This window comes from Thamnophis sirtalis, unplaced genomic scaffold (genome assembly GCF_051295495.1).
Source record: "Thamnophis sirtalis isolate CommonGarterSnake01/CBP01778 unplaced genomic scaffold, rThaSir2_p1.2 scaffold_4, whole genome shotgun sequence".
Taxonomy (NCBI): domain Eukaryota; kingdom Metazoa; phylum Chordata; class Lepidosauria; order Squamata; family Natricidae; genus Thamnophis; species Thamnophis sirtalis.
Window position 1 is genome coordinate 81,170,520 of NW_028261384.1, and position 13,321 is coordinate 81,183,840.

Below are 13,321 nucleotides of genomic sequence, written 5' to 3' on the forward strand. Positions count from 1 at the left end.
TATTTACTTATTCTTATCACTTAACTCTTGTGTGCAGGTTTAAAAAATGAATGTTCCTAGAAAGGCAGCAAAGATAATGAATGAATGATGAATACAGTTCAAAAGTGAATTATCAGTAATATAAGGAACCCGGGGAGTTTGATGATAAAGAGAAGATGAAAGAGGTCAAATCACAAAAATATATGAAGATGAGAAGTGGGATGTTCAAAAACATCAAACCTTTAAAAGGCAATGATGGAATCTGCATTAGCCTATATAAGAGATAAAAATCTTTTGAAAAGATAGAAAATTATAAACAAGTAAAACTAGTTTTAGGCATATTGCCTTTTCTTATTTCATGCCTTGTAATTTGTGTTAGCATTTGTTATTGGTTTTGAGATTTTTGCTCACACCCCCATCCTGAAAACAAATAGCAGCCAGACTGTACACTATATGTCAGTGCTTAGTAAAAGAGGGAGGTTATATATTTTCCAGGTAAGGATATGGAACATAAGCATTGTTTACAAATACCCCTCCCCCTTTTGTGTTTTATTTTTCTTGAATCATGGTTGGAGATCTCTTGCCGTACAAGAGACTTTTGCTTAAAAAAAAAATTCAAGAGAAAGTCACGCGCGCAATGTCTGCTCCCACCATCCTTAAATGCTTTGCACCTTTGGAAACTTTCAGCATCGGCCACTAAAGTCGACCTTAACGCGCTCTCAACTCATTCACTGCTTCCATCCATGTAATGCCGCTCTGCAGATTGCCACTCCAATACCAAGGAAAATTACAAAATTTTGACAGCCGCCTGAAACATTCTGCGCAGGCGTATTTAAGTACTGAACTTGCCTATTTGCCTACGCATGCGTATGAGCCTCTGGTTGGTGAAAAAAAAATATTGTTAGTATCTTTGAAGGACTGAGGCGCAAGCGCACTTCAATTGTCTTTCAGAGGGTTCCGGGAGTTAATAGTGATCCGGGTGAGCCAAATACGAGCTTTCGGAGGTTGCTTTCATTTGATTCTCGCTGTTTTTATTTGACAGGGTAAGTGCATTTACGATTTGATCTCGTAATACCGAGAAGGAGATGGATCTTGGCGTTTGAAAGTTCAGGACCTGGATTGTTTGAGGTCTTGATAGAGAAACGTTCTCAAGGTTATAGTAAGATCAATGATCAGAGCCGAATCCAATTTTTGTGTACAAAATAGATTTCTTTAGCAGATAAAGCGGGGTAGAAAAGGGAGAAAACGATTATTCTATTTACGATAGCTCTTTCTTTGCTGCTTTAATACTCAGTCAAGAGTGAGATGTGGTCCGAATATTTTTTTATTTTTATTTTTTGGCTCAGTGGCTAGAAAAAGGGTAAGGACAATCCATCAGCAGCGAAAATAATAATTACTGGCGTACATATTGCACGTATATTTATCGTGGGATTTTTATTTTATTTATTTTTATGGTCTTAGGATGACTCTATGTTCATGCAATCTTAAACAAGCCAACCATCCTTTAGTTTAGCTCGCTCTGGCAGTTTTGCCAGTATGGTGAGTTTATCATTCAGTATGTGTAAACCCAAAAAATTAGATTGAGTAAAAGCGTTTATGCAAACATGAAATAATAGGTTGTGCAATATTAAGCTATCCAAGCATAGTCCGACAAATTTACAGCATCAGGTTCCTCTTTAATTTTTCTGGATCTCTCAATAGGTTTTGATATTTAGAATTTACCAGATTTAGATCATTTGGAAGATCCAATTAACATTAAATAAACATTTAAGGAAATATATGATTGTGTATAAATATTGTTGGAAGTACAGTAATTTAAAAGGCATTACATTTCTTTTTCTGAGCTCCTATACAACTTACTTAATTGAAATTTGGTCCTCAGTGCTTTTTCCTGCACATGGTCTATTTTATGCTTGTTCATTCACATTTATTATAATTCATTTTGTACGATTTCAAAATAAGGGAATATATTGAAAAATGATTGCACAAGGAGGAGGATTTGACCTGTTAATAAAGCACACTTTATAACACATGTTACTACAGTTTACAAATTAATATATTTTAAAGCTGATACTTTATATATTGTACAGTACTGGTAAAATATCTAAAGGATGTTAGTTTATGTTGATTGCCATTGTTCATTTTTTGTTTGGTAAATTTATTTGCTGTGGGGATAAACTGGGCATCTTATAAATAAAATGGGGAAAGAAAAGATATAAAATATAAAAAAGTAAAGAAATAAAATCATATGAATAAACAGTGGAAGTACAATAATATGAAATTCAAAAGTTGATCAGAAAGGAACAGAAAGCGCAGGGGGAGAGATGGTGTCAGCTAATTAGTCTGCAGCCATCTCTAATGATGTACTCCCTCCATTGGCTCCCCTTGTCTAGATGGCAGATTCAGGTCTTCATGGCCTCATGGAAAGATAGAAGGGTGGGGGCAAACCTTAACCCAGAGAGCAAGATGTTGCAGAGTGATACTACAATAAAGAAGGCTCAGTCAGAATTCCTTGACCAATGGGATCCTCAGTAGGCTTCTTTGCTGGGATGAGTATGACAGACTTATCTTAAGCGGGATGAGATGGTTCATCAAGTAGTTTGAACCTATGCCTTGGAGGACTTTAAAGGCTATAACCAATAGCTTGAACTGTATCAGTAGCCAGTGCAGCTCACAAAGCAGTAGTATAACATGTGCTATTCTATAGGCCCCCAAGATTGCTCATGCTGCTTGTACTAGTTAAAGCTTCTAAACGTACTTCAAGGGTAATCCCACATAAAGCACATTGCAGTGATGTGCAGTTGAGTAATAACTAGGGTATGAGTCACCAAGTGTAAGGGTCCCGATCCAGGAAAAGCCACAGTTGGTGCATAACTGAAGCTATGCAAAGGCTCTCCAAGACATGATTGTGACCTGATTTTCAAGCAGAAATCGTAAGTTCAGGAGAATCCCCAAGTTGCAAACTGGTTCTGAATGGAGTAGTGCAATAGAACTAAAGATGTCAAAGACCCAGATTTTGAATCGCCATGAGCCCTTAGTCTTACCATGGTTTTGTCATAGCCCATTGTCCTACATGCAAGCCTCTACAGCCGCCAGGCACTGTGGGAAGTTAGCAACACCATCACTCAGATCACTCAAATGTGGATATATGAAGTTGAGTTTCAGCAGCATTTTTATGATATTTCAACCTATGATCTCATTTATCAGCTTCGTTAAATGTTAAACGGGAGTGGAGAGAATACTGAGCCCTGCAATATGCCATAAAAGAGTGGGCGGAGGGCGGTATCCCCAGAATGCATTGCAATATGTCAATTAAGAGTCAATTATTCAGTCCAAAGGTGTGTAAAAGATGAATCATGGCAACTGGAACAAACTTCATTAATTTGAGATGTTTCGTTGCTCATCCAAGCAACTTCATCAGCAAAATTAGTTAGGCAGAGAGTCAGAGAATGTACCAACTCTTGCTATACCAAATCAGCTCTCTGAAGTTGGTCCTATTGCCACAATTCAACTTTTAGACACCTTTGGCCTGGATGATTGACTCTTCATTGACATATTTGTTCTGGTGCTTTTCTATCAGTACCTTGCATGCTAATTCCTCTATTTAGAATGCCACAGTAGCATGTTTATTTTGCTTGAGAATATTAGAAATATAGCAAATTATAGACAAAGTCATTCAGTTGGAACCCGTGTATGGTGCAGGTCCATGTGATATGCATGGGGAAAGGTCTCTCTCACTTATCTGGGAATAATTTGGTTCTTTTAGTCCCAAGGAAGTAGACAGGGTCTTCATTAGTATTAATGCAACAACCAATTATTTAGATCTTTGTCCCTCCTGCTTAGTGAAAACCTCCTGGATGGTAACTGTCAGACGAGTTCAGGCAATGATAAATTCTTCACTGTAGGAGGGGATGTTCCTGGGACCTTTTAAAAAAAATTTTTAAAATTAAATTACAGAGCATTATAAAATATAAAATACAAAAGTAAATAGAAGTCAGGGGAAAGGGAGAAGTGAGGAATCATAGGGAAAAAGAAACAAAAAGAAACATTGACTTCTGATTCTCTCTGTTACAATATAATAAGGCATTAGCATCAAATCACAGCTTTTTAAATTTATTCGACTCTGACATAGGTTCAGTTTGAAACAATTGTTTTAGAAAAGTCTTCATAATAAATGAAATCATATGCCCTAATTGTGCTGTTTGATTATATTGATAAATTGGGCATCCCCACCCTCTCTGTTTCTGACGTCTATGTATATAAAAAGTTATTTTGTTCATTCTCCGTTCTTTCACTTAAAAGAAGAGGCTTTCCTTTCTTTTCTTTTAATTTTTTGACAATGTCTTAGAATCTGTTTTGGAAGTGCCATTAGTTGTCATTGAAATAAAATACTCCTGCAATTCACCTTAAATATCAATGTTTTGAAGCCCATATTTTAATTTCATTATTTCATTTCCTGTATGTTGGTATATAGTTATTTGTAAAGATTTTATGAATCAATTGTCCATTATTTTTAAGTTATGTATGCATCTGCATTTTCAGGCTTTGCTGTAAGATGGAGGAGACTGACAGAGAAGCAGTTGCAACAGCTGTACAAAGGGTAGCAGGGATGCTTCAACGACCAGACCAGTTAGATAAAGTAGAACAATATCGCAGAAGAGAAGGCCGTAAGAAAGCTTCAGTAGAAGCACGACTGAAGGTATAGAATCATATTATTGATAGTCTTGAATTTCTATGTCTATAGTGCTCAGGGGTGGTTTCAAATTTTTTTACTACAGGTTTAGTGGGCATGGCTATGGGGGGGGACATGTGACTGAGTGGGCATAGCCAACTTGATGTCACTCATGCTCACACCCACTCAGTCACATGTCCCCCCTCACTTAGCCATGCCAGCCAAAATTTCTGTTTTGCCAGTTGGGAGGCTGGCAAAGAAGCCTTGCTTTCCCTACCAACTATGAATGGTCCTTGCCCTCCCCCTACAGACTGATAGAGCAGGAGGGCAGGAAAGAAGCCGGTCTTGGAAAAGATCTTCCCTCCCAGTCCAGAGAGCCCATGCAGGGAGCTAGGAGGTTGGCTTGTTTGAACATGGGCGAGTGATTTGTGGCTGGCGCCGCCTTTGCTCTCTCGACTGCTATCGCTGGGGTGCTGCCAGGGCAAGCGAAGGAAGAAGAGGGGCCAGAGAAAGGAGGCATGCGATAAAGCAGCCCCTGCCACCAAGAGTGAAGGGGAGAGCCCCTCCAAGCATCCTCTTGTCTCTGCTTAACCACCCCCCGTGGTTTCTTCGGCACTTGTGACCAGGAAACGCAGGGGAGGAGCGGGAGGAAAAGCAGCAGGAGATGGATGGGTGAAAAGAGAGAGAGAGAGAAAGAGGGAAGAAAAACTTGCCTGCCCATGCACTGTCTTTACCCAGGCAGATGGCGCAGGTGCTGCTACAACATATGTCTTGCTGCGCCCATCGCAACGAGGGAAGGAGATACTGGCCACAAACCGCCTACTCATGTTCAAACCAGCTTATCTCCTTTCTCCCCACACGGGCTCTCTGGAGGGGGAGGGAAGGTCTTTCCCAAGACTGGCTTCTTTCCTGCCCTCCTATGGCGTCAGTCCATTGAGTCATGTGGATTCACCAAAGGTTCCCGGGAGTGAGAAGGTGACGTGGTCGGTTGGTCTGGCGCACACCAAGCACAGAATCCCCAGGTGTTGGGGGGCATTAGTAATGCCCGCCTGCCAACTGCAGTAGGGTCTCTGCTTTTACCTTATTTCTGAACGGTCCATGCCCCACCCACACTCATCGCTTGCCCTGGCAGCACCCTTGCGGTAGCAGCTGACAAAGGAAAGGAAAGGGGCTGGAGAACGAAGTGGGTGTGGCACACCCAGAGCTGGCGCTTCTTTGCAACAGCCGAGGATGGAAGAGGCCCCTATTCTGTCCTGGGCTGTTACGAAGAAACAGCAGCTCTGGGTGCGCCACGTCTGCTTCATTCTCTTTGAGAGCCGCTTTGCACCTTGTTTGCCAACCACCCTTGGAACTTACCACTGCTTCCCACCCCCCGCCACTTGGAGCTCCAGGCAGCTGGCAAAAGGTGAACAAGGATTGCCCTCAGCATTTTTCACACCAGTGGAAAAAGTGCTGAGAGCTCACCCACGCAGCCACGCCCGCTGCTTGGAGCTCTAAGGGGAAGGGGCAGTTGCAACACCAGTAGCTTCAGGAGATGATGGCCGAGGGGGGGTAGCTAGGCTAATGCAAATGCTTACCAGTGTGTAAGCAGGAGGAGGTAGTTCTGTGGATGCATGTGTCGAAGGCGAGGCAGGGCGAGCATCAGAGCGGGCCGGTTCGGGGGTATGGCCAGCCAGCCGTCACTACCAGTTCGGTCACCCACACCCAATTTCTACTACCACTTATCCCGAACTGGTCCGAACAGGAGCAACCCACCTCTGATAGGGCTGTAGATGTTGTATAACCAAGTTTCAAAAAAGAGGAAATAATCTATCAAACAGCCTTCAAATACCTGGTTAAATGTTATGTTATGTATCAGAATAACTTTCGAAATTAGAATTACGAAAGTTATGATACAAATTATTATAATTAAAATTAAAAAATTAAAAATAAAAGAAATAATTAAATTGCAAGTTCAGGTAATATTAACTGTTTATTTAATAATTGATTTATTTAAATGAAATAAAAATAATTTTGAAAGATGGAGAAAATCTAAAAATTGAAATTAAAGGAGACTTTGCTTAGGTTAATGACAATAAGATTATATTTTAAAATACATCTGGATACAAATTGATTCTAGTTTATTAAGACATAATAAATTATTATTTAAGATATTATAATTCAATTTCTTTTTGCAATGGAGGAACCTAGACTTTAGTATTTCTGATTTTGTTAAAAATTTGAACTCCTTTAATCAATTCCTGCTCTCCCCATATAGTATTGTGCTGCAAGTATTTTTCTAATCACATAGCATTCACACTGATCTCCCTCATACTTACCGTATATACTCGAGTATAGGCCGACCCGAATATAAGCCGAGGCACCTAATTTTACCACAAAAAACTGGAAAAGTTATTGACTCGAGTATAAGCCTAGGGTGGGAAATGCAGCAGCTACCGATAAATTTCAAAAATAAAAATAGATACCAATAATGCCATTGCCCATTGAATAACATATACAGCCTGCCTGTGCCCATTAAATATACAGTAGCCATTGTAAAAATTTGCTCTGCATAACAAATTATTATCACACAATACCGGTGTATTCAATGAAATACTTCACTCACCTCATGATGCTGATGTCCCGCTGTGATGATGATGTCCCGCCTCCTATGACACACGGCACAGTGATTCCTATCATTGGATCACTGTACCAGAGGAGGTGGGACATCGCTATGTGGCTGCTTGACATAACAAGGAGGAGGTGGGACATCGTTGCAGAGCGGCAGGAGGGGGAGGAAGGGGAATCGTAAGATAGCCCTGCATTACATTAGAACGTGAGGAGGGGGGATGGTGCGGTGCACGCTGCGCGGCAAACTGACACAGAGGGAGGGGAAACTCAGGGGCGCTGGGCCATTCACAAGCGTCACCCAGCGGCATGGCCCCGCCCCTTTTTCTCCTCCATTTCGGGCAAATTTTTCACTGACTCAAGTATAAGCCGAGGCGGCTTTTTTCAGCTCAAAAAGTGGGCTGAAAAACTAGGCTTATACTTGAGTATATACAGTATATATCTTTTCATTTTAGGGAAAAAAGTATTCAGATATTAACTGAAATGAAAATTAAATACAAAACAAAATGTACAAACATGCCAATTTATATTTAATTTCTGTGGCATATTTAAAATGCAGAATGCTAGAAAATCTTGCATGTCTATTCACATACATTTTAATAAACCTATAATGAAGTAGCATTTATATGGAAAAATATCTATGTATTAAGGGCTTTTGAAGTATTGTAATATATTTTGAAAATGTATTTTCAAATATATTTTCCAAATATACAGAAAAATATAGAAAAACAAGTTTGATAAAGTAAATGAAATAATCCAATTTAAATGAACTTTTTCTACATGAAAAATTCTATTTGTGTATTTACTTCCTGTTAGTGATTAGTAGACTTCTTTTATTTCATTCTATATTTTTTTATTGAAAAGAGAGATAAAATACAAGATTCCAAAAAAGGACAAAAAGCAACACACACAAACACACACACCAAGCAAAACATTAAAAAGTACATCAAAAAGAAAAAAAATGATAATACCTATACACATATCCCCCTAATTGAATACTGATTACTCCCACCAACACTGATAGATCAAGCCAATAATATATAAAAATAAGAGCAAACCCCACTTCCTTCTAGCACTGATGATGTTACCTAGTTTGGTGATGAAACTTTGGCAAGAAAATCACAACACTCAGAAACCACAAAGGATGCCACAATTCAATCCTGAACTATAAATCTTATAGTCCATCAGTAATATGTGATATTTTATTTTATATTTTAATGATAATCCTTAAATATAATATTAAAAACTTTATGAATGAAAATTTATGTGGCTGCCAATTCGCTCAGACTCCAGGTCGCTTACAAAGGCAAAATCCTAATATAAAAAATAATAAAGGCAATAAATCCCCCACAGACCCGGTGACAATAATTAGAGAATCAAACAGCACTTAGCAGTAGCATACTTACTTATCGCTTCACAGTGCTTTACAGCCATGCCTAAGCAGTTTACAGTCAGTATATTGCTCCCGACAATCTGGGTCCTTATTTTACTTACCTCGGAAGGATGGAAGGCTGAGTGAACCTTGAGCCTGGTAAGATTTTAGCTGCCAAATTGCAAGCAGCCAGCAGAGGTAGCTTGCAGTACTGCATTCTAACCACTGTGCCACTGTGACAATGCCTATTGTTCTTTATGGAGAGAGCCACCATGGGGAAAGCCATTGTTCTTAGTCCCGATAGAAGTACCTCCTTAGTAGAAGGGACCTACCCTGCATCCCTGCTCTGGTGTGTCATATAGATGTGACCAGGAAAAGACGGTCCTTGAAATAACCTGGTTCCAGTGGTGGGATTCAAATAATTTAACAAACTGTCTCTTCCCTAATGACTGACTGGATAGGAGTGGCTGGGTGGTCATGTGCCTGGCCAACACAACGTCACTCACGTTGTGGGGTGCCTTGCCTCACCCAGCCTCTCCTCTCCTCACCAGCCCTGCCCCACCCCTCTCCTCCCTGTCATGCCACTCCTTGTCATGCCTGGCCTCACCTCTTCTTAACTTACAACCAAAAATTGGTTGTGGTCAACCAAAATTGACCACAAAACCTATGTTGCTAAGTGAGAAATTTATTAAGTGAATTTTGCCTCATTTCACAACTTTTCTTGCTACATTTGTTAAATAAATCACTACAAGTGTTAAGTTAATAACACAGCTGTTAAGTGAATCTGGCCTCCCCATTGACTTTGCTTGTCAGAAGGTTGCAAAAGGGGGTCACGTGACCCTGGAAGACTACAACCGTCATAAATGTGGGACAGTCAACTCAGAATTTTTATCATGTGATCGTGGAGATGTAAGTTTGAAAAATGGTCATAACTCACTTTTTTCAGTGCCATTGTAACTTTGAATGGTCACTAAATGAACTGTTGTTATTCAAGGATTCTTACTTGTACAAAAATACAAATAGCTTCTTTGCTTGCAAAAAGCTTCCCTCAATACCAATCATTAGATTAGAAAGGGGGAATACACACTGAAGATCAATGAGTCATAGCCATCACGGTAACCTAAACCATTCTGCCTAAATACTTTCCTTTTCATCAGCATTACCTGTGACCCGGAGTTATAAATCATCAGGGTACCAGAGCACCTTGAGGAATTAAAATAGTTAAAATGTAATGACAACTATCAGCAGACAACTCTTGCTCATAAAGTGAAATTCTTTAGCAGAGAGGTCATTTAAGCTCTCCAGAAAGTGAGAGGGCATATTTGAGCTACAAAATGCCAAGCTAAAGAGACAAATTAACAAAGTACATAGGAGACCCAGTTCAAGTCTCTGCCCTTTCAAGCTTGTCAGGATCACAAAAAAATTAATACATGCCACAGATATCTAAATAAACTTCAAGCCTAGTGCCATGTCACGAAGTCTTGTTATCATGAGAGAAAACTAAAATGAATTGGAGAGAGGATTTGCACCTCTACTTCCTTTAAAAAAAAATCTTACTATCAGTGAGCAATCATGTGCTTTGGCCACTCCAAAGCAATGCAAGATACTCCTATCCCAAAGGTGCTTTTTCAAGAGGCAACTGGACTTCTGTAAACCAAAAAAGTCCATTTGCCTCTTGAAAAAATCACCTTTGGAACAGCCATGACCTGGATGACTAGAGAATACTCATAGACAAGAGATTCCTGTTCTCAGTGACCTGACAAAGCATCCTTTTCTACCCAGGGGAAGCAATCCTTAGATCAATTTGCACCACTAAAAAATACAGTTGGTCTCACTCACCTCACAAGATATCCTAAGGAAATCATCCATATTTAAGGAAAAATTGTGTTGGAGGAAAAAGGGAAAGCTGTAGCTTAAAAAAGATTTTTTTTCTAGGCATCATTGCTTAACTTGATCAGACAGGCAGTGGTGGTCCAAAAAGATTACCTCATCGCTTTTCCATCAGTGTGGGGGGAGGCCTCCCAAATCCCCCCCCCCTTTTTAACAAACAAACAAAGAATCCAAGGTCTAGCCAGACCACTCCATCTGTGGACCCAGATTGTTGGGGACAACATGCTGACTTGGTAAACTGCTCAGAGAGGCCTGTAAAGCACTGAGAAGCAGTATATAAATCTAAGTGCTATTGTTATTTAGAGAATATTAAGGATCCAGGAAAGAGGCCCACAATCATCCCCTCCCACCCTTAATTGGGGACAGAGAAGGCAACGAGTGTCTGGGAGGTGATTCAGCCATGTAGATAACAAACAAAAAAGAAGGCAAAGACTAGACCGACCCCTCCATCTGAGGACCCAGATTGTTGGGGGCAATATGCTGACTTTGTAAACTGCTTATAGAGGGCTGTCAAGCATTGTGAAGTGGTATATAAGTCTAGATGCTATTGCTATTTAGAGAAGATTAAGGATCCAGGGAAGAAAGAGGCTCATGATCACCCCCTCCCACCCTTAATTGGGGACGGAGGAGGCAAGGAGTGGTTGAGTGGGAATTCAGCCATATTGGAAGTACACCCCAAAAGGACAGTTCCAGGAATCACTAAAGTAGTGTAAAAAGCTTAAAACAACCTTCCCCTTTTAAAAAGTCAAGCCCTGGAATAAAAGTACCAGCAAAAGGGGGAAAAAAGAACTCCAGAGAAGCCGCTAACACTATAGAAAGTGTGGACATACTGCCAAGAACCATTAACATGTAAGAAGGCTTAACTGAAGAGGTAGTTTCTGAAAACACTCAAGCAAGGCAATAAAGATAAACAGGATTAGGCTAGAAACAACACATAGAAGCACAGTACAAGGTTTCCTTCCTTCCTTCCTGACAGGATTAACCCCTTTAAGGTGGGTTCACTGAACTGCTCAGAAAGTTAGCAACTGGTTCTCCCAAACCGGTACGGACCGTGAATACCACCACTGCCTAGTTCCAAGCCATGTAGGTAGGGCTTTAAAGGTGAAGCAAATCAGTAGCCAATGTAGCTCTTGCTTGTGCACATTTAGGCCTGCACAAAACCACAAAGGCCACTGCATTTTGAACCAATTGAAGCTTCTAAATATTTTTCAGGGGCAGTCCCATGTAAAACACATTGAATTAGTCAAGCGGGAAGGTGACTAGGGCATGAAGGACTGTGAACAGGGATTATTGATCCAAGAAAGGACATAACTGGTGTTCAACCCACTCTTGTGCAAAGGTTTTGAGCAGGAGTCTTGAATCCAGGAGAACTCCCAGTTTATACACTGGGTTTGTCTGGTGCAGTGCCAGTGTATAAACCATTTAACACCAGAGATGACAATTCTCCAAGGACCAAAAAACCCAAAGCCATTGAGTCTTGCTAGGATTCAGTTTCAGCCCACTGCTCCCCATCCAGCCCTTAACCGCTTCCAAGCACTGCAAGAGGAAGATCACAGTGTTACTTAAAGCCCATGGGTCAAGACATATAGCTGGGTGTCATCAGTATATTGAGAATATCTCAGCCCATGGTGGCAGATGATTTTACTCAGCAGTTTAATGTAGCTGTTAAACAGAAGTGGAGAAAGTACTGAACCATGCAGGACACCACAAAACAGAAAATGAAAGCCAGATCTCTCGCTTCCTATCAACACCAACTGTGAGCAACCACAGAGGAAGGAAGTGACTCAGGACAACCCAGTGGCCCCACTTTCAACCCCCAAAGTGGATTCAGAAGGATACCATGATCAATGATATTGAAGGTTGCTGAGAGATCAAGTAGAGTGAGGATGCATGTACTCCTGCCAGAGAACCTCAAAAAACACCATTAATGCTGTTTCTGTCCCATAACCAGGCCTGAACTCTGCCTGGAAAAATAATCTATTTATTTCAGAAACTTCTGGGGCTGCTTTGCAACCAACTTCTCAACAACCTTCCCCAGAAAGAAAAATTCAAATAATTTTTTATAACAACTTCTCCTTTAATATTATTTCATTAAAATAGTAATGGTATTTGTGTTGGACATTGAGGCATTTTATATTTCAGTAGAACAAAATATGCACAGCACAGGTTGTGGAATCCTTGATGCTCTCTGGGCTTGGTTGCTTTTTTGCAGACATTTCATTGCCCAACTTCAATTGCACTGATGCACTGCAAAAAACCAAGTTCGTAGAGTATCAAGGACTCTATGTTTCTATATTTAAATAGAATCTGCCTCAGTTTTATTAAACAGTGTTTTATTGATAAAATTGTCTTTTATGTAAAAACTAATATTTTAAAAAGATAATTAGAGAGCAAGTTAGGTATTTATCGCTATAATGGAGTAAATTAACTATCAAGCTTGGGTTTTTTTAGGCTGCAATTCAGTCACAACTTGATGGTGTTCGAACTGGTTTAAGCCAGCTGCACACTGCATTGCATGATGTCAAGGACATACAGCACTCTTTAGTTGATGTCAACAAAGATTGGCGGCAGAGTATCAACACCATAGAAAATCTCAAAGATGTTAAAGATGCTGTAGTTCAACATAGTCAGCTGGCAGCTGCTGTAGAAAACCTCAAAAATATATTCTCAGGTATGACTTCTAAAATGTCTTATATTCTGACTAAATACAAAGGAGTTGTGCAATATTACTTTGAATTTATATAAATAATGTTAAGTTTTAATGTACAATAATAATGCAGCTATTGTCATGCAGCTACAAT

The 13,321-nt window shown here is 40.0% G+C and overlaps 1 protein-coding gene across 2 annotated transcripts in view; it reads left to right on the forward strand.

Moving 5' to 3' along the window:
• The first annotated feature begins 888 nt into the window (after positions 1 to 888).
• EXOC3 (exocyst complex component 3) overlaps positions 889 to 13,321 on the forward strand; it is a 33,671-nt gene continuing 21,238 nt past the window's right edge. The window contains exons 1-3 of one of the 2 annotated variants that reach the window (XM_014052424.2): positions 889 to 1,022; positions 4,522 to 4,678; positions 12,972 to 13,191. In XM_014052424.2, coding sequence (XP_013907899.1) covers positions 4,535 to 4,678; positions 12,972 to 13,191 — 364 coding nt within the window. In that variant the 5' untranslated portion in view covers positions 889 to 1,022; positions 4,522 to 4,534. Of the gene's footprint in view, positions 1,023 to 1,203; positions 1,340 to 4,521; positions 4,679 to 12,971; positions 13,192 to 13,321 lie in introns of those variants that run through there. The other variant, XM_014052425.2, reaches the window with a different exon arrangement.